The sequence below is a fragment of the Urocitellus parryii genome, chromosome 2 (assembly GCF_045843805.1).
Source record: "Urocitellus parryii isolate mUroPar1 chromosome 2, mUroPar1.hap1, whole genome shotgun sequence".
Taxonomy (NCBI): domain Eukaryota; kingdom Metazoa; phylum Chordata; class Mammalia; order Rodentia; family Sciuridae; genus Urocitellus; species Urocitellus parryii.
In genome coordinates, this window is record NC_135532.1 from 11518952 (window position 1) to 11540353 (window position 21402).

Genomic DNA, 21402 nt, shown 5'->3' on the forward strand with positions numbered 1-21402 from the left:
GAGAAAGACCATTGTTTGTGATCCAATAGGAGAGCAGTTATAAAGTGAAAAGGAGACTGTGAAATGTGGAAGGAGGGGCTGGGGTTGTGGCTCAGTGGTAGCGCACTTGCCTAGCACGTGTGAGGCTCTCGGTTCGATTCTCAGCACCACATATAAATACATAAAATAAAGGTCCATCAACAACTAAAAAAATATATATTAAAAAAAAAACAACAAAAAAACGCACTTCTCTTAAAAAAAAAAAAGAAATGTGGAAGGAAAACTGGCATAAGAGATAATCTACAACACTAGTTGTATGAATGTTCTCTCTCTCTCTTTTTTTTTTGTGGTGCTGGGGATTGAACCCACGGCCTTGTGCATGCAAGGCAAGCATGTTACCTATAGAGCTATAGCCCCATTCCTGTATAAATGTTCTTTAAGACAGATTTATCAATGATATAATGTAGGAAGGAAGAGGATCCCTTTGAACTGAGGTTCTAAGAAATTATTCCTGTATGCAAAAGAAATGAACCGCTCCTTAGCTACAGAAGTTATCACAGGCATTTCTGAAGGGGAAAAACAACTGACTAAATAATATTTATATAACACTAAATACAAACCTTATATGGTGAAGGTTCAATTCTTTCCCCGAATAATACCTGACCAAGATTTTCAGATGGTCGTTTTCCTTCAGATGCTTGGCAGAAATCAAACCTGAGGAAAGAATATTTAAGTTTTTAAACATAAAAAGAGATTTGGAAATTTATAAAATGTGGGCAATACTGAGAGATCTATTACTGATATTCTAACAGCTTTTGTAGGTAAATAACATTTAAACTTAAGTCCATCTATTGCAACTCCCCAAAACAGAAATTCTCCAAATCATGGCTTAGAATACTATTGATTTCTAACCAATACTTTTATTAAAATGTAAAGAGAGGCCAAGTGTGGTGGTGCACACCTGTAATCCCAGCAACTCAGGAGGATAAGACAGGAGTTCACAAATTCCAGGCTAGCCTCAGCAACTTAGGGAGACCCTGTCTTAAAATAGAAAGTAAAAAGAACTAAGGATGTAGCTCAGTGGTAAATCACGTCTGGGTTCAATTTCCAGTGCTTGGGGGTGGGGAGGTGGGGGATAGGATTTTCACCCCAATACACTGTCTACCATGTCCCTTGGGAGAAAGATGGCTAAATAGGCCCTCAGAACAGAAAGCTATGGAGAAGCATATTTGGTCACCTGTGAGATTTTCTGCTGTAATCCCCTATATTACCAATTGATTTTTTAAATGTTTTATTGAAATGTTCAGCCTAGTTTCAAATTTACATAGAAAATTAAAGAGCAATTTGTATTCATCCCAGATAAGGGAAGTAGGTGAGACAGTACAGTGACGTCAATCATTAGTGAGATTCCCAAGGCCAAAGTGAATCTCAAAAGTCATCAAATTGATAAAAACTGTGAGGCCCCCAATGAAGACCTTCCACCTCCTGGATGCAACAGATTCACTGAGTTCTGAGAAAATCCACAAAGATTCAAGTAAGGATGGTGTTTGGCAAAATTACAAAAGTATTTAAGCCTCCAACATTTATGTAAATTACAATCCATCCAAACAGGATTTTGTACTTTCTTCTTTTTAATTTTTTTTAAGTTGTAGATGAACACAATTCTTTCATTTTATTCATTTATTTTTACGTGGTGCTGAGGAATGAACTCAGTGCCTCACACATACTAGGCAAGTGCTCTACCAGTGGGCTACAACTGCAGCTCCATATTCTCTTCTAATACATATTCAGGCATATAGATTCTTACAGAAATCTTCATTTTTGTGTATGCTTTTCTTTATAGCATATACATATTCTCTCATAAAACCCTTAAACAGGAGAGAAATTCAGGAACTGTTTTACAACCAATATGCAATACAGCTGTTAAATGAATATTATAGGATTTTCATGCAGCATTTTTCACAGTATCAAAAATCAAATATTGATAAATAGGGAATTAGTGAAACAAATCATGTATGAAATGTACACAACCTCTACAATGGAGTTACTAAAAAGACTGAAGTAGCTACATATTGTCATGGAAAAAGATGTGCAACATATTCAGGGCGAAAGACAACATCTGAATCAAATATAATAGTACGAGCCTACTTTTGTTTAAAGCAAAAAGTATAAATATGGTTATTTACATTAGAAATTCAGAGATAAAAATTCAGAGACCACAGATATTAAAGTATAAGTTCTGAGGACTGATTATGAGAAAGAAGAATTCTGTTTAAAAATGTATGGGTGGGGGCGGGGGACAAATTCAGTTGGTAGAGTGCCTGCCCTGGGTTCAATCCTCAGCACCACCACCAAAAAAAAAAAAAGGGGGAGGGGGGTAATAATTAAAGAAATTTTAAGAAAATAAAATGACTTTTGGTACAGTAAACTAAAGGGAATCCATTGTTTTGACTGGCATGTCTGTGGTATCACAAAACAACATGGAAAGATCACATTTTAGTTCTACCTGGAAGAACATATCTTAAAAATGTTTTCAGGCCCCATATATTATTTAAATGCATATAAATTTATCCTTAACTGTGGAGAAAATAATTTTAGGTGCACAAAATTCTGATGAATCACATAAATTTGTATATAAAAATCAAGCTGAAAAACTCACGCTGTATATTCATAAGGAAGAACAGATTCCACTGAGTCAAGCCTGTTCACAAATAGTTCTATTTCAGCCTGAAAATGAGGAAACACAGGTTAAAGATTTAAGTCATGCTTACAACTGAAAAAATATGACATGCTTAAAATGTGAGACTTTACAATATTCACCCTACTTTAGACTATTATAAAATCCATTCAATGAGTGGATTTGTATTCATTTAAAATATACCAAAATAACTTTCAGAGTTGCAGATGTCTCCAATATTTTTAAAATGCTGAAGTAGTAAATTTTCTAAAATATTAAATAAGACATTTTAACTAAAGATATTCATCACACTAATATAAATGCTGTTTTTTAAAAAAATCTGTTTTCCAAATTCAATGTTTCATAATGGAGCACAAATATGATTATTATTTTTAACCTTTTTTATTTCTTAACATTCTGACTGTAACCAAAAAATATTGTCAAGTTAGAAATTTCTACATCAACTATATTAGAAATACAATCCCATACACATGTGCACTCTTAAGCATTGACAGGAGATAGACAATGATCACATGATCTAACTTTGGAGGACAGCTTTGATCAATTTGAGAAAGCTGAAAAACAAGGCAGTGACATTGAAGAAGTTCAAGTTCACAATGACCAGATCAAATGCAGGGGGGGGGGGCTGGGCTGGGGTGTGAAGCCGGGGTATTTGTATCAACTTCCTAGGAAATATGGACAAGTTAACTACACCTACCTAATGAAGCTTTCAAAATTTCTCCCAGGTGTAGATAAAGTGATAAAGTTCCACAGGATCCATATTATCCACCCTCTCAAATAGAGCTCACTGACACTCAAGGCAGAATTCACTAGTGGAAAAAGCCAGAAAGTCATGTGTGCCCTGAAATAACTTTTGATACTAACCAAAAAATCCATTAAGTAGGAGCTACTTTGTTGGGATAAGTATTTTTATGGAGTTAGACCACTGTGGCTGCCTCTGGACTTGATCAGAAGGCTCCCTGGAATGACAAGTCTCACTTGTCATTTTGATTTGACTAAGGCAACACCACTCCTACACTTGCTAACATCCCAAAAGCAAGATGCGATATCTGACATACAACTGAAACAAACGAAGAGTTAAGTGCACTGCCACTGGAAAAGCAGCACAGCAGCAGTAGAGTTCATGTCAGCTTCCTCATGGGTGCTTCAGTTTCCTAATCTGCAAAATGAGGATAACGGTGTTTATCTCCTAGGGATATGTGGATTAATATAAATGATATATTAACATTTATAAAGTATTTTAAATAGTGCCTAACACTATTTAAAGAATATAATATGAAGCCCTATGAAGTGCTATATGTTTGTTAAAAAAGATGCTCAGAACAGAAAAGGCCTAAACTATAGTGTCTACCCATTAAAATGATCATCCAATATTCATGATATATGATGAAAGACTTTCAAATTCAACCCCTACAATTCTATTCAAATGAAACAGCAACTCAATGACAACACAGCCTCTAACACAGTAATTTAATTGTACCTCCTGTATCACTGGTCATTTTAGCTAAAAAAGATGATGGGACATGACATTACAGCATTACAGCATGCTTGAATAATTAGCACAAATATATGTAACTGTTGTGAAGGCAAAATTCCCAGTTGATAGTTTACTCTGCCAAAATAATTTTCACTAATTAGAAGGGGTCAACACTGCTATGAAGATATATCAGAATTCAAATGATCTAGTTAACACATCTTAATGAAGACAAAGAGGTCCCTAAAAAGCTAATCCAATTCACATTTTAAGATTTCTTCCAAAATGAAAAAATGGAGCTATTATATTCTTTACAACTTTCTATGTTTTTCAAAATGTATAGACTCACATTGCTGTCACACAAACTAAGTCCATTTTCCTACGATTAGGCACAATTCTCTCAATCTTGTTCTCAGAAGCAAATTCTCTCAATCTTGTTCTCAGAAGCAGGACTGCCTGGGCTTAAATAACTCTGACACTTCCTAGCTGGGTAACTGTGGCAAGTTCCTCCACTTCCCATGACTCAAATTTTTCATTTGTAGAAGGGTGGTAGTAATTTATGCTTCAAGCAGTTTCTGAGAAGCTTCAAGAGTAGTACCTGGCAAAAAGTGCTATGTACATTTTTAGTAATATGCAGCAATGAGTCCAAAGGAATTTAAAGTAAAGGTAGAACAGTTCTTTCTGGCCACCAGTAGCTACTGAGCACTTTAGGATTTATTAGGCACTTGGAATGTGGTTAATGTGGCTAAAAAAACTAAATTTGAATTTTTTTTTTTTTATACCAGGGATTGAACCCAGGGGCGCTTAACCACTGAGTCACATCCCCAGCCCTCTTTATATTTTATTTTGAGACAGGGTCTCTCTAAGTTACTTAGAGCTTCACTAAATTGCTGAGGCTGGCTTTCAACTTGCAATCCTCCTGCCTCAGCTTCCTGAGCTGCTGGAATTACAGGCATGTATCACTGAGTCCACCTGAATTTTAAATTTTATTTTAGGTAAATTTTAAATAGTCATAAGAACTTAGTGGCTTCTGAACTGGAGAGTACAGTAAGAAAAAGAGCACATGCTGCTATGTACGTTACCTCTTTATAAACATTTTACTTGTCAATAATCTTGCTGCTTCTGGAAAAAAAACTCTTTATTAGTCTATCTCGGGGGTTGGCAAACCTTTTCTGCAAAGGGCCACAGAGTAAACACTTAAAACTTTGCAGGACATGCTGTCTCTGCTTCCTTAGGGTGAAACAAATGACTGTGGCTGTAACCCAATAAAAATTTATTTACAGGCTCTGAAATTTGATTTTCATCAATAAATAACATTCTTTTTTCTAATTACTTAAAAACAATTATTTGCTTCAGAGCCCTATAAAACCAGGAGCTGGATTGAAGTCCCGGCCCTTCCTTGAGTCTTGCTTTCCAAGTATTTTATACTGTTCTTTAAATTCACATCTCAGAAGCCCCAAAACAAGGTATAAGATTTAAAGATAGAAGACCACATGGAAAATTTTAGGACACTGCTCAAGTGCATATGAGTTTAGGATACAAGTGTCCATCAAATGAATGACTAAAAAACTTTTGCTTAGCTTATGAGGCCTTCCCTGAGGTTTTATGGACCATCTTCTGGCCCTAGGATAATAAGATGAAGGAAACTCTCATTTTCAGATTTCTTTTTTTAAAATATTTTTCTTTAGTTGTAGATGGACACGATGACTTTATTTTATTTATTTATTTTTATGTGGTGCCGAGGATCGAACCCAGTGCCTCTAGGAGAGCACTCTATCACTGAGCCACAAACCCAACCCATCTCATTTTCAGATTTCTCTCATATCTCCTGTAAGTCTCTCTTTTTTTTTTATGTGCAGTTGATTTTTATTTTTGCTCCTTTCTTTTAATCAGTGCAATACCTGAAACTGGTGGTGCTAATTACCATTAATACCTGTTGAGCATATAATTTTTAAACTGTAACTTCTTCCAAAGTTTCTCATTAGAACTTCTAGACATCTTTGATGAGGTTAGACCTATCTCTCTTTTTTTTTTTTTAAATTTATATGATCATTATTATCCAAAGTACAGGCATAAAGACGTGAATTGGTATGAATATACCATTTATACAACCAGAGATATGAAAAATTGTGCTCTATATATGTAATAAGAATTGTAATGCATTCTCCTGTAAGTCTTAATCCCTCACCACTGAAAATTCCTCTAGTCTCTGATCTTCTTGATCATGCCAGTTGCTTTTCTTGGGATCTTGCCCTATTCTCATATCTTTCTTAGGAGGTATATCATCCAAAATTACAGCAAAATTCAAGGTTTAGACACCAAAAGTTTCATACAAGTACAGAATGATGGTGTTACTTTTCATTAGCCTTTCTGTCCATAAGTGTAAATTCTTCAATGACATTCTTCATCTTTTTTTAATGTGCTTTAACTGATAATAAAGAGCTTAGATCTCAATATAGATTTCTTTTAAAATAATCTTTCTGAATTTCTCCATGACCAAATTAACTTACCACTTTTTGCTCTCTCATAACTTTAAAAGATATTCTGAAAGAATATTCCCATTAGTTTTACATTAGGTTACATATGGAGCTTAACACTAATGGAACTTAAAACACTTCATGTGCATTCTCTTTGCTAAAATTAAAATCCAAATTAGCTTCAAGCACCAATCCTGGAAGACTACACAGGTACCCCATAGATTTACTCCCCATCCCAGTCCCTTACACTAACCCACAATTTCCTTTAAATTCCTATTCAATCTTATTAACAACCTAGAAATCAAATTTACTGGAATCAGGTGCTATGGCACACTCCTATAATCCCAGAAACTTGGGAGCTAAGGCAGGAGCATCACAAATTTGAGTCCAATCTCAGCAAATTAGTGAGGCCCTAAGTAACTTAATGAGACCCTGTCTCAAAATAAAAAGGGCTGGGAAAGTGATTCAGGGGTAAAGCATCCCTGGGTTAAATCCCCAGTACCAAAAATAATTTACCGGTTCCCCCTTATGTCTATGGTAAATCTGAATAATTCTAGAAGCAAGGAAAATTTCTCTTCCTCAAACCATGTTAGTCTTTTGTTTATATTACTTAGTATTATTTAAATCAATTCTTACCAAATTTATTCCATTTTTGTCTAATGCCCAAAAGGAGTTTCACAACCCTCTTCTTCCCCATTTTCTTATGTGTACCTCATTAGTTTTCAGTACTTCATTAGTCTTTCTTGGTATTTTATCCAACATCAAATTCCTAATAAATTGACCTCATATGAACTTTTCCCAATCTGGCAAAACTGAACAAATTCTACTACTAATAAAGGTGTTAACAGTGCCACTTTCCAGGCATAAATTTTAGCTTTGTTTTGTGATTTATAAAGATATCTGTAATTATCAGGGGCTGTCCAAAAAATTTCTAGAGTAGAACCTCCCAAAGACAATACTTCCCATAAATCTCTGGCCTTAAAACAAAGCTAATTTTAACAAACATAAATAGGGAACATGACTTAACTTTGGAGGCAGCATAGCATTAGACTACTGGGTTCACCTCAAATCCTAGGTCTACTCTCAATAAATAGGTGCTCTTGGTCAAATAATAACTTTGAATAGGACTGAATGAGGAAATAATAAAAATAGTAGGTGCAGAAGCTGGTCCATAGTTGGCACACAATAACTATATTTTAAGTGAATAAGCATAGATGTTATTATCTTAAAGAAACTGGATGCTCCTGACTCTGAGTAAAGGTGACTAGTATATGGAAAACCCCAGGGTTTCTGGGGAGGACCTTCTCCCCTCCATCAAGGCAGTGGGAGGGGTTTACTGCCATTTCTGGGCCACTACTTATGTCTATCTCATCTTGGTTATTGATCTAGGGAAACAGAACATACTCAGCAAGCACAATTATAATAACCTCATAAGTCAGAGATTGTTTTACTTGAAAATGAGGAAACAAGTTGAAAAACTGAACTGTAGAAACAAAAATAGTGAGTAAATTCAACCATGGATACCATCACTTTTCACTTCCACTGCATTCATTCCTCCACTCTCCTTCTTCTCTGCTCTTGACATTTTCCATGCTTACTTTTAAGGGAAAGTTAGTCTATTATAGACAGCTCCACTAAATTACAGCAGTGAAGCAATCAAATACACCATGACCATAACTTATCTTGGCTACTTTTGTAGCATTTGCTTCATTCTTTCTTTTTAAAACTGTCAGAATCTGAAATTTTAATAATCATCATCTCATAATATGCTAAAGAAAGTGAAATAAATATACCTTTAACAGGGAATACAGCCATTTACAATACACTTGTAAATATGCCATACTTGTAAATTACTCTACACACTGACCTTAGCAAAAAAGGAAAATTTCAAAAGCATTATAAGAATGAGATCCTCCTAATTTGGCATAAAGCAAATGTTATTGGTAGAAAGGAAATGAGACTACGAGAAAGTTTATGGGCTTTAATAAAAGGCTATAAGCTAAACTGTGTGAAAGTATGCCACAGACAACATGTCATTCATCCCCAAACACAGAAATATATGCAGATAAATATGGAAAAATGTAAACAATAGTTAATTCTAGGCAGTCCAAATAAGTAAAAAGTGATCATTATATCATTCTTTCAACTTTTTTGAATTTTTAAAAATTGTCACAATTAAAGTTGGAAAAAGAAAGGGCTTTAAAATTGAATGTGGATCTTAGTCTTATTATGAAACATCAAATGAAAACAATGAGAAATAAAGACAGGAAAATTTCAGGTTGAAAGATGTTCTAGAGCAAGAACAATGTTCTCAAAAGAAGTCCATTTATTAAATAAGGGAAAACATTAGAATTTGCAATAGATGTAAGAATCAGAGAAAACTTATAACAAATCCTGAAGACCATGAAAAATTCATTCAGCCATGAATGCTCACAATGTCCACACCTGACACAAAAATAATGAGCATTTGCTTTCAGAGAATTTATAATCCAAAGGAAGTGACAAGGCATACCTTCAAGGAAGCAAAAGAAAAAAGTGACAGGACTATTTATATGTTCTTGATGTAGCTACCGAACCTCTGTGGGATTTAGTTTTCTTATGAAAATAACAACTGCTATAACAGAATTGTATTTAATTTCTCTCAAAATTATCTTTCACTCTAAACATCTTTATTCCTCATTGAAGAATTAATCAAGTCAACCTCCTTACAGAAATTTGCCTTAAACTGAAGACAGCCAACTCTAAGATATCACATACCTAACCAGACAAGATTCTTAAAAGGTTATTTCCCTCACATTCCAACTTTCAAACTATCTCCACCTAGGTTATTACAAGTATGTAAAGTTTAAATATTAAACATTTTAAGGAAGTAACCAAATCCTAAATCATTTAGATAAAGCAAGACTGATCACAATTTTGCACTAAAATATTTTTTATGGGCCTGGTGCAGAGGTGCAGACCTGTAATTTCAGCTACTTCAAGAAGCTAAAGCAGAAGAATCAAGACCAGCCTGAGCAACTTAATGAGACCCTGTTTCAAAAAAAAAAAAAAAAAAAAAAAAAAAAAAATTTAAAGGCTGGGAATTTAGCTCAGTGGTGAAGAATTCAATCCCTAGTAAAGGGCAGGGGAAGGGAGGGAGAGAAAATAAAGAAAATTTTATGAAAATGTTTTTATTTAGTTTATAAAGTTCTATGGTCTCCCTTGTAAATCCTTTTCCCAAATGTACATTTTAATTTCTAGTTTGAATCAGCCCATTCTGCATCTGATCCCAACTGTGGTGGCAACTACTATCTACTCTATTGCCTTAAGGAACACAGGCCACGCAGTAGGACTGAGGGTTTTCCCCATTTCCTCATCTGTTGGTTTCTGCTTTCATTCTGCCTTTTTCCACTGCCATCACATCTGTCTCACCCCACACCTACACCTGGATTTTCAAGAGAATGGAATCTCAGGGAAGAAATCTGACTTTGTAACAAGGATCAAAGAAAATAACTAGTCAGTCACAAAAAGGTATGAAATACAAAGGTATAACCATTAAAAAAAAAAAAAAAAAAACGAAAGCTATGGAAGCTTCACCTGCTTAACCTTAGAAAAATCTACAGCAGAAAATTCTAAAGAAGGGAAGTCTTAACTCAGACATGATAAAAAAAATCCCAAGAGGAATCTTTTACTGGAACTCACAAAGGGATGTTCATGAGCTCTGAGCTATATGACTAGCAATGCCAAGAGGTTGATCTATATGACCAGGGCTTTTTCCCTCACACCCAAGAAAAATGAAATTTCAATTTTAGACTGTATCAAAGAACAGAATATAAAACCTGACTCCTTAAAAAATAATTACATATACATACAGCATTCTGTTGATTTCCACCACATTGATTCTGGAAGTTCAGAATTTTAAGAAGTCATGGTTCTCCAGAGAGGAAGCAGAGAAGCAGCTGCAGCATGCACAACGGAGACCACACAGCAGACCCCAAGTGGTAAGGAGCCAGACTTTAGAGTAAGCCAGTCCTAAGCTTGTCTGCATGCCAGCCTTCCTCTTACTAGCTATGTATACTTGAGACTGCTATTTAATCTTACTGAGCTTCCTTTTCCACACTAAAAAAAATCACTGAGTGTTATAATGTGCTAGGTATCTGAAACACAAAAATTATAGTCTTTATCATTAACAAAGGCAATAGTTTTGAAAGAGGAGGAACAAAGGAGAAAATATTTCACCAATTTCCTCCAAATCCTTTCACTCGGCTGGGCACAGTGACACATGCCAGTGATTCCAGTTATTCAGAAGGCTGAGGCAGAAGGATCATAAGATAACTTCAATAATTTAAATGGCAACAGAGAAGGAGCTCACTGAGCACATGTAAAATAGCTACAAGTAACTACAAAGCTTATTGAGAGAACACCATGACAGAAAACTGCAAGGAAGAATAGGGAAACAGAAATTGGGCGCTATGGCTGAGAGCATACAGACCAGTCCCTGCAGAATTTAGGTGTGCTGTGTTTGTCTCAGGCATGTAATAAGTGGAGCACCTGTCTGTGACTTTGTTTTGGCAGTTCCATTATACACCTCTGGAAGGAAGAACAATTGTTAGATCATGTACTCAGTACTTCTTCCTAATGCCAGATATGAAACAGTATAACCAACAACCACACACCTGTAAGTTTCTAGAAGTTAAGAATCAATGTTTTTATTCCAGACAAAAATGTGAGATCATGAAACTAAATATCAATAAATATTTATTATCTATATCAATAAGTACACATATAAATTATGTATTTTTTCTTTAAATACTTCAAAATCTTCAATCTTTTTCCATAATCATATTAAAATAAGTATAGTTATTTTGGTTTTATATCTGTTCAGAGCAACATTCAGGATTGTTTTCTTAAATTTGACACATTCCATATTTAAAGGTAACTGTTCCTAAAATAGGACACAATTTTTAAAAAGCTTATAAAAATACCAAGAAGGCAGAGTTAGAAGTGTGATTCTAAGTTTCCTTTTTATCAAAGTTGTTAAACTCAGCTGGGCACAGTGACACATGCCAGTGATTTCAGTTATTCAGGAGGCTGAGGCAGAAGGATCATAAGTTTGAGGCTAACCTCTGTAACTGAGAGACCCTGTCTCGAAATTAAATAAATAAATAAACAAGCAAACAAACAGGGCTGGGGATGTGGCTTAGTGGTAAAGCATCCCTGGGTTCCATCCTTAGTACTGCACACACACAAAAGTTGTTAAACCAATTCACTTAAGACTTTTTAAAAATTTTTTTCTTTTATTGTGGTTAACCACTAGGGGGTTTATTTGGTCAATTTTCCTTACAGCACAGGAAAGAAAAATCTTGACATCTTTCATCTAAGAACAAGATCTATATATGAAACAGTAAAAAAGTAGCAGATGTTTTTGAGAGATAATGCTCTTTTTAGTTCTCAGGCCTGAATTCATGTTGATGAGCCAATATTACTTAAAAGCAACAAAAATGAACTGTTCACCCATCTTCAATTATCAGCCATCAAAACCCCATTCTTCACGCCTGACAGCTGATCTAAAGCTGAATGGCATGCAGCAACTAACTGAAATAGTAACTTTTACAGATTAAACAAGAAGTACCCTATGAAACATATTCACTTCTGACTTTTATTCTACTTATTGCTGTCACATATGATATTGGAAAGAAATCCTATAGCTCAATTCTTACTATAGTTTCAAAAACTAATAAAATAAGGCAAATAAGAGAAAAAAGATTCAGAAACCTCAGTAACAGTGAAAGTAATACATTAAAAATGTGATGCAGCATCACACAGCTATTAAATTTATAAACAAAAATGAAATATCATAAAGAAACAAGGCATCATTTAGCTTGGGACACTATAAATTAAACCTATTTTTCTTGAAAAAAATCTGGCAATATTGAATAGAACTGTAAAATGGCTTATTGCCTTTGAGCTAGTTATTTTATATTTGGGAATATGCAAATAATTTCTAATACTTTCTAGCAAAGTTGTTTATAATAGATAAAAACTGGGACCGATCTAAATGCACTACATGCAAGAAACAGTTAAGCAAACCAGAGTATAATAATAAGAATGAAATACTACTTAGTTTATAAAAAGTAATAAGAATGCACATTGTCAATATTAGAATGTATGCACATGTAATGACAGTAAGTGAAAGAAAACAAAAAAGCTACAAAAACACAGCTGCAGTATTTATGAATGTTAAGAACATAAATCATTTAAGAGAACTTGCCCACCATTTGACCCAGCTATTCCTCTTCTTGGACTCTACCCAAAAGACCTAAAAAGAGCATACTACAGGGACACAGCCACATCAATGTTTATAGCAGCACAATTCACAATAGCTAGAATGTGGAACCAACCTAGATGCCCTTCAATAGATGAATGGATTTAAAAATGTGGCATTTATACACAATGGAATATTACTCAGCACTAAAAAATAACAAGATCATGGCATTTGCAGGCAAATGGATGGCATTAGAGCAGATTATGCTAAGTGAAGTTAGCCAATCCCTAAAAAACAAATGCCGAATGTCTTCTCTGATTTAAGGGGGGTGACTCAAAATGGGATAGGGAAGAAGAGCATGAGAAGAAGACTACCACTAAATAGAGAAGAGAGGTGGGAGGGAAAAAGAGGGAGAAGGGGAGTTGCACGGAAGATGGAAGGAGAACCTCATTATTATACAGAATACATATATGATGTTGTAATAAGAAAAAAAAAGTGTGTCACATTAGATTGGATAGAGAGAAAGGATGGAGAGGAGGGGAGGAGTAAGGAGGATAGGAAGGGCAGCAGAATAGAATTGACAATATGATTGATGTATGTACATTCCATGTATGTATTATATGTCAAAATTCATTCTGCTGTCATGTATGACTAAAAATAAATAAATAATTTTTAAAAAAGACCATAAATCAGACGTGAGAGCAACATAAATAGAATTTTATGTTAATTGGATTCCTGTTTCTCTGCTGGAAAATAAAACATAATTCTAAGGTGACAAAATGACCCAATTCTCAGTGTTCTTCTGTCTTTCAAAATACATACTGAGTTAAATGCAGGACATGGACTTCACAGTAAATGCAAAAACTATACTTATGCTGAAGATACACTTGTTTATATTTTAAACTATTTTATAATACCAAATAAAAATAATAGACTGTACTTTTCCTCTTAGGAAATACAAAATATCTTTCAAGGGGAATACATAATAAGCAAATATGATCATCCTTCTCTTACAGATTGAAAAACCAACAAAAACAGTATTAACAACTTGCCTAATTCCTGACTCCCTACCCTAAAAGCATTTTTGGAAATAATTATTACTACTTACAACTCCTGCTTCTAATTTAAGTTGCTCCTTCTGTTCTGAATAATGTGTACGGGACTGACCTTCTCCAGAAACATGGAATGGATAAGAATAAACCATTCACCCTGATTGAAGTAGTACATATTTAAACTGTTTACTGTTACTGATATTTCATATCAGCAGAATTATGAAAGTTTACTTTAAACTCTCTACACAAGTTAGTGAATTGTAGAGAAAAGATGCTGGAAGCACATCTTCTTCTTCTAAGAGTTGCTTCCATTGGCCAAGATGTGAAAGTGGCTGGCAACAAAAGATGAAAACCCAAACATTTCAGAAAAGTGATCTGCCTTCCAAAAGGATCCTCCAAATAAACCAAAAGAAGCCACTTTAAATAAATAAAGACCTTTTGAGAAAACAAAAATCTAATTGGCAGACTATAAATTTCACTCTTCATTTTCTAAAATCCACCTCAAATGTTACTTCCACTCTACAGATTTCCCTGAAGACCTCAATCCACAGATGTTTCATGATTTGTGCTTTAGAGCACTTTTGGGCCTACATCTTTTATAACGTATAGGATTTCATTATCTGTTCATGAGCTTATGTAACTTACTTTCAGGTTCCCAGAGGGCAGCAATATATTCTTCATCGTTGAGGAATTAGGAATATAATGTGTAATAGTTGTTAAAATTAAATTTAAAGACCAAATATTAGGTAAAAGATGGCGATTACAACATTTAAAAGAAAAAAAAAAGTGTGCTTGCTGGATGTGGTGGCACACACCTATAATCCTAAGTACTAAGGGGGCTGAGGCAGGAGAATCAAAAATTGGAGGCCTGCCTGGACAATTTGGTGAGAGCTTGTCTCAAAATAAAAATTTTAAAAAAGAATTAGGGATGTAGCTCAAAGTGCTCTTGGGTTCAATCCTCAGTAACACACACACAAACACACACACACTGTGCTTGCAAGACTAGCTCACTCTTCTACTTAGAAGCACAATATTCTTTTCAGTCAGAATCCTCCTCAAAAAGGAGCCATAGCTCCTTGGAAAGGAGGGGTAGGAGAGTTAATTACTGAAGTGCTAATTGTTGCTTAGAATAAACCTTATAGATCCTAGGCATCTCTACAGATGCAAGTCTTTTTTTTTTTTTTAAACAGATGTATCAACACATCATTCAAGACAGATGACAGATTTAGTTTTCTAAATCTAAAGTGCAAAATGCAATGAAAAGTTTAATAGCTTCTCTAACGCCCTAAAATAACATCAAAATTCACAACTACAGTAAAGCTTGCAGTAGTAAAATAAACACCAGCTTTAAAAAATATCAAACTTAGTAAATAAGCCTATTTATAGATTGTAAAAGTTTGCGGAAAGATTACTTGAATTGTTAAAATTATTAATGGTTTCAAAGAGATCCTCATCCCCCAAGTGGTAAGTTTTAACAACTTAATGAAACAATTGTGTGTGCTGTTATGTCCTACACTGACCTAAAAGCAAGTTACTTATATCCCTGTGACGAACAGTGAAGCAAAAAACTTAATGAATGTCCTAAGAGGTCAACGTTTTCAAGGAGTCCCTAGAAAAAAACATCAGTTTCTCTCATCTACTTTTAAATAGTTTTGTGCATTAAAAAGTTTGGTTTTTTTTTTTTTTACCATTGAAAGGGCAGTGTCTCCACCATTACAACAACTTTTTATCAATGCAGTTCATGCGGTTCTGAGTGTTATACGGAACAGATGAGTAATCAACTGCTAATTTTGAAGTTAGATATCAAAGTCCTAGAAAGAACAAGCTCTTCGAAGCAACCAGGAGATCCAGAAAAGTACAAAGAATCAAGAAGCAATGAAGCTAACAGTGACTGCACGTCGTAACTGAGCTGGGGGCTGCCCCGGGCAGGTCGCCCACTCCCTTGGCGTGCGCGACACGGGGCTGAGAGCGACCGGGGCTCGCGGAACGCTCGCGGACCTGCAGGCATCCAACTCCAGGGCGCCCCACACGGTCCCTGTTCCGGGAACTGAAGACAGCTGTTCGCGCTACCAGGCACGCCGCACGCCGGGCGAGCCCCAGACTGCAGGCTGGTCTTCCTCCACCGACCCCCGCGGGGGTCGAGCCTGAGCTGCCGACCCCGGGAGCTGCGGGCCAAACTCGACCCCACCCACTGCTCCACCCCCTCCCTGACTCCCACCCGGGACCCCGGCGCCGCGGGACCGGGGCGACTTCCCTTCCGACAGCACGGCGCGGACCGCCAGGCCTCACCCACCTTGCACTCGTCGCTCTTCTTTTCCTCTTCGCAGAAGTTGACCGGCGCCAGGCCGGGCAGGTAGAAAGCGCTGCCCCGGCGCGGGCCTGGGCCCGCCCCTAGCAGGAGCAGCGACAGCAGCAACAGCCGTGGCCACCGCGGTGGAGACGACGCCGGCAGGCTCGCTCTCATGACGGCTGCTTCGGGGCAAGGGCAACCGAGCCTAGGGGCAGAGCCGGGAGGAGGGGCGGGGAGGCGCGGAGACCACCACCAGGCCGCCGAAGACCAAGGAGGCCAGCCCCGCGACGGCTAGTTCCGGCTGCGCTGGGAGACACCGCGGGCCCCGCAACAGAAACCGAACCGGACCGCGACGGAGCATGCGCGACGGCGTTTGCACATGCTCAGTGAGAGCGCCGCAAGCGCAGCGAGGAGTTTCCGGGAGGCCGCGCGGAAGAGATCCACTTTCCGGGTTTTCGGCGTGCCGGCTGGGCGGCCGCGGGACCGCGGTTCCCGCACCTCTTTCTGATTCCGAATTCCGGTCTAGAACTCCCGTGGGGCGCCGTGGAGCGCGGAGCTTGCTGCTCTGTCTTAATTTCCCATAAACATCGTACGGTTCTCCGGCCACACTGCCTGCGCACGGTGCGCCAATCCCTACTATGGAGCTGGTGCTCCAAATAGTCTGGGAGGGAAAGTTCGGGGGACGTTTCGTTGGATGCAGGATAAGGAAGCAATTAGCGGAGAACTAGCCGTAAATCCTTAATAGCCACCCAGAAGGATATGCATGGACAGTCTCCCAGCATCGGATACGGCGATGCCTTCTTGTGTAGGACACTGATTGTCTGCACATAATTGACCTTTTTGAGGAAGACTGGGGAATGGGGTGGGGAGGAAAATAGGAGTAGGTGAATAAAACGTGGTGTTGACATTTCTTTGCAAAGGACGAAACGAATACACCTGAGAGTTCAGTGAGGAAAGTCGTTCTGGAGAAATAGATTAATGTTATAACTACCCTTGAGCAAGCTCCTTTTCTGATGTTATATGAAGTCCAACTGTGCAAGTGCATGTACATATTTGTGCGCATTTTCTGAGTATTTTTCAAGAAGGAGTTTATTTGGGGGGAACAAAAAAGTCAATCCAATGGAGTTCAGCAGAATACTTAGGAAAAGTGTGTCGTATTAGAGTACAAAACAAGGATTCATAAGCAGGGGAAGGACAGATACCTTCAGCTCAGAATATAAGAATTAGCGAGTTCACAAAATACACAAATTCAAAAAAGTTTGAAACCCCACGAACTCCTATCTAAATTATTGTGGCTGTTTGCACGTTTTCCCCAGGAAAAAATTATAACTTTCACCAAATTTTCAAAAGTATCTAGCACTCTGCAAACAACAACAACAACAACAACAACAAAAAAAAACGTTAAGAACCACTGACATATACTGTGGGATAGCCAGAACAATGAAAAATAAAATTCTTGTTTACAAGCGTAGTTAGCACTGACCTAGAACTCCTGCTTTGGAGTGCCACAGGTTATGTGATCTTGATCACATTAATTAATCAAGGGAGAACTGGGCAGTAGAGGGAAAACAGAAGAAAACAAAAGAACATCAATCTTTCTACCATTATTATGAAGATTAAGTGAAAAATGTATGAGACTCATTGGTTGGCACAGAAGATTGGTGGGCATTTTTACAACAAAAGCCAATGTAATAGGGACCTGAGCAGAGAAGCTTTCCCTCCATTTACCTGCTCCTCAAATCAATCAACATATTGAACTTTGGAATACAGAAAAGAATTTTTAATACTACATGCTTAAAGTCATGGATACTTCCAATGTAATAAGAGTAAGTTGCTGTTCTCCCCAAATAGGAAAAAATTTAAAAAGATGGGAGAGGAAATTTTACATTTTTATTCTCTGTTTTGCCCCCTCAGCTATAAGGATTGAACCCCCATCCCTGCGTGCCAGGCAAGTGCTCTACCACAGCCCTTTTTATTTTTTTTGAGACAGGGTCTCAAAATTATCCAGGCCGTCCTTGAAGTTATGAGCCTCTTGCCTCAGTCTTCTGAGTAACCACCAAACCCAGCTTACCATTTATTTTTCTGGTGTCAGTGAAACCTGACCTTCACTATTTCACAGCCTCCACTCCAACATTTTCCTCCCTGTTTTCTCCACCTCAAAATTTGGAACTGCTGCCCACCTGCTTCACAGGCTCAAACCTGTTGAGATATCCTAAAATTCTCATTCACTTATTCCCCATATCCAGTCCTTCAGCGAGTACTGCTGGGCCAATGAACTACAGACCAGTAGTTTCCTTGTCCAAAGCTATTACCCTAGTCCACGCCAAAAATCTTGGTTCCCTGGACTCCTCACTGCAGTAGTCTCAGCTTCCTCTCCTGCCAAGAGTAATCTTACACAAAGTTGACATCCCGCAATTCTGCTCTACTACTTAAACCCAGGCACTCCATGGTACTTAACACTATCTTGAATTATGTTTATTTGTTCACTGTCATATCCCCATTGATAAGTAAACTCCAAGAACATGAGCCTGGTCTCTGCATCCTACACCTCTACATCCCTGCAGCCTATAGAAACAAGGAGAAAGGAACTGAGAAGCGCTACAGACCAGCGTCGCCTACCCACACAGGTTCTAAATCTGAATTTAGAATCGCAGACTTTCAGCCTGAAATAAACCTGAGGCTTTCCAGACGCATGTTAAACGCCTTTTAAAAATTATTTATTTATTCTAATTTTTTATACATGATGGCAGAATGCATTTCATATTACGCACAACTTTCCAAGTCACTGATTGTGCACAAAGTATTTTCACACCATTCATGTCTTCCTACATGTACTTAGGGTAATGATGTCTAACTCTTTCCATCAACATTCCCCCTCCTTCCCCCTCCCTCCCCTTTGCCCTATCTAAAGTTGGGTGGCTTCCCGCAAGGACTAGGACACCACTAGAGGCTGAGTCCACAGCGCCCTGGAAATCCCTAACCTTCCTTTCAAACCCCGAGGCTTCCCCATACTCCAGGTCCAGCAGCAGAAAAAACCTGGACAAATGGAGTATTTTTTTAATGAAAATGACCTCCGGATTCCACACACAGAACGGGCTCAACCAGTGAGCGGAATGCACATGCGCACGTCAGGCCGGTCGCACCCTGCCAACTCCTACTCCGACACGTCATCCGCCTGGCCTGCGCCCGGTGGGCGGGGATCCGGCTGGGCTGGGCCGCGGGGCGGAGCGACCCCTTACTTCCGGATCCGGCCTCTCCCTGGGCCACGCCTCCCGCGGGGTTCCCTTGGTTACCTGGTGCAGGGCGGGGCGGAGAGACGTAGCTCCGCCCTTCACTCTGGCAGCCAGGTGAAGTTCCTGCTTTGCGGTTCAGGTACCCCGGGCGCTGTGGAGCGGGAAGGCGCGAGGCGTGTCGGGATTCCAGTTGAAATCAGCGAGAAAAGAAGTTTTCCTTGCGTCCTCCGAGTACTGATACTTCGGGCTGGACTGCAAAACTTGCTTTGCTACAGATTGCAACAGGCTGGGGGTGTGGCTCAGTGTGGACCTAGCATGCGTGAGGTTCTGGGTTCGATCCCAAGCACCATAAAATAAATTAATTAAACTATTAATGGGGCATTATCACTTTAGGGAGGCCGGAAGTGGAACAGTGGTTGCAGACAAAGGCAGGGGAGCGGAGAGGGGTGTTACTGTTTAATGAATGGGTACGCAGTATCAACACAGGATGGTGAAAATTTTTAGAGACGAATAGCGGTGGTGGTTTTGCAGTGTGAATTTACTAATCCTACTAATTAAGCTTCGTAAGCTTAAAAATGGTTAAAATGGTAAGTTTTGAGTACATTTTATGATAATTAAATATTTTTTAATGATAATTTATTCACTTCTCTCTGCTGACAAGATAATTTGGACATCCTATTTTTCCTAGTTTCCCACAACTTCTCTATAGGATTGTCAAATTTAGAAAATAAAAATACAAGATACCCAGTTAAACTTTAATTTCAGATGACCAGTGAATAACCCTTAGTATAAGTATGTCCCAAATATTCCATGGAATATACAAGTATATTATCTGGTCACCCTGCTTTTGTGTCAAGTTGAAATTATTAGGAAAGCTGCTTCTATTTGTAGGAAGTGTACCTTATACTCTACTAATTGTATGCCTGAAAGAGAGCCTTCAAGATATTCTAGAAGGAAAAATATCACCTCATTGTTTTTCATATTCTGATACAAATGTCACCCCAAGGGAAATAAGCCCTGAGGGGGATCAGAATATGACAACCTAAAATAAGCTACTTTAACATAAAGAATATTTTGAACTGAAAGCTATTAAGAAATAGCAAATACAGAAAGAGCTCTCTGCCTTTTTTCTGACTAAAGCAGAGAATGAATTTCTCTTTATACAAGAGAAGCAACCAGATGAAGGATTGTCTGGTCAACAGAACCAGAACCTCAACCCGAGATAGGACCAAGATGACTCTGCATAATGAATTTTGCTAAACAACTCTCATCTACCATACATTTTCTAGTTAACCTTCCCACAATTTACTGTCCCTCCAAGTTCAAATTGCTTTTCATTAGTCTACTCAACTGTTCCCCAACCTATTGCCTTTTGTTAAAATGGTATGTAAGCTCCCAAGTACACTGCTTTTTGGGGTTTTCATTTCTTGTCTGTGAAGTTCCTATATACATAAAATATAATAAAATGTGTATGACTTCTGTTGTCTTTTGCCAGTTTGATTCACAGGCTTCCGGTAAAGAGCATAAAAAACCCGAGACAGAGTGTAAAAGTTTGTTCTTTCTGTATATTACAAACTGACCCTGAACAATAAGCTATAAATGCAACTCAGAAGTAGGAGCCAATGTGTAAGAGAACTTCTTAAGTTTTAAAGAATGTCCCCAGATAAGACTTGATGTGTAAGCTATTAAAGGAGTTGCAACCAGAAGAGGATTATTTGGCCAGCTGAACTTGGAAAACCGAAAGCCAAGAAGCAAACCCAAAGGATCACCCGAGGAAGACGTTGGTGGAGCTCTATGAGGGAGATGGGTATATTCTAATCATAAAACTCATTCTATTTGTTCTGAATTTATGTCCACTGACCAACTTTGTTTAAAATTTAGTTTGCCATGTAGTTTACTGCTAGATTCAGGTAGGTCTCCTTTGAGATCATTGTTTTGTTTGTTCCTGGGGCTGA

General features: G+C 37.9%; 1 protein-coding gene across 1 annotated transcript in view; it reads right to left on the reverse strand.

Annotated features, from left to right (window-relative positions):
* Tm9sf2 (transmembrane 9 superfamily member 2) overlaps nucleotides 1–16574 on the reverse strand; it is a 59300-nt gene extending 42726 nt beyond the window's left edge. The window contains exons 1-3 of the mRNA XM_026399670.2: nucleotides 16218–16574; nucleotides 2639–2706; nucleotides 600–693 (exon numbers count right to left, since the gene is read on the reverse strand). Coding sequence (XP_026255455.1) covers nucleotides 600–693; nucleotides 2639–2706; nucleotides 16218–16388 — 333 coding nt within the window. The 5' untranslated portion in view covers nucleotides 16389–16574. The remainder of the gene's footprint in view (nucleotides 1–599; nucleotides 694–2638; nucleotides 2707–16217) is intronic.
* Nucleotides 16575–21402: the final 4828 nt, after the last annotated feature.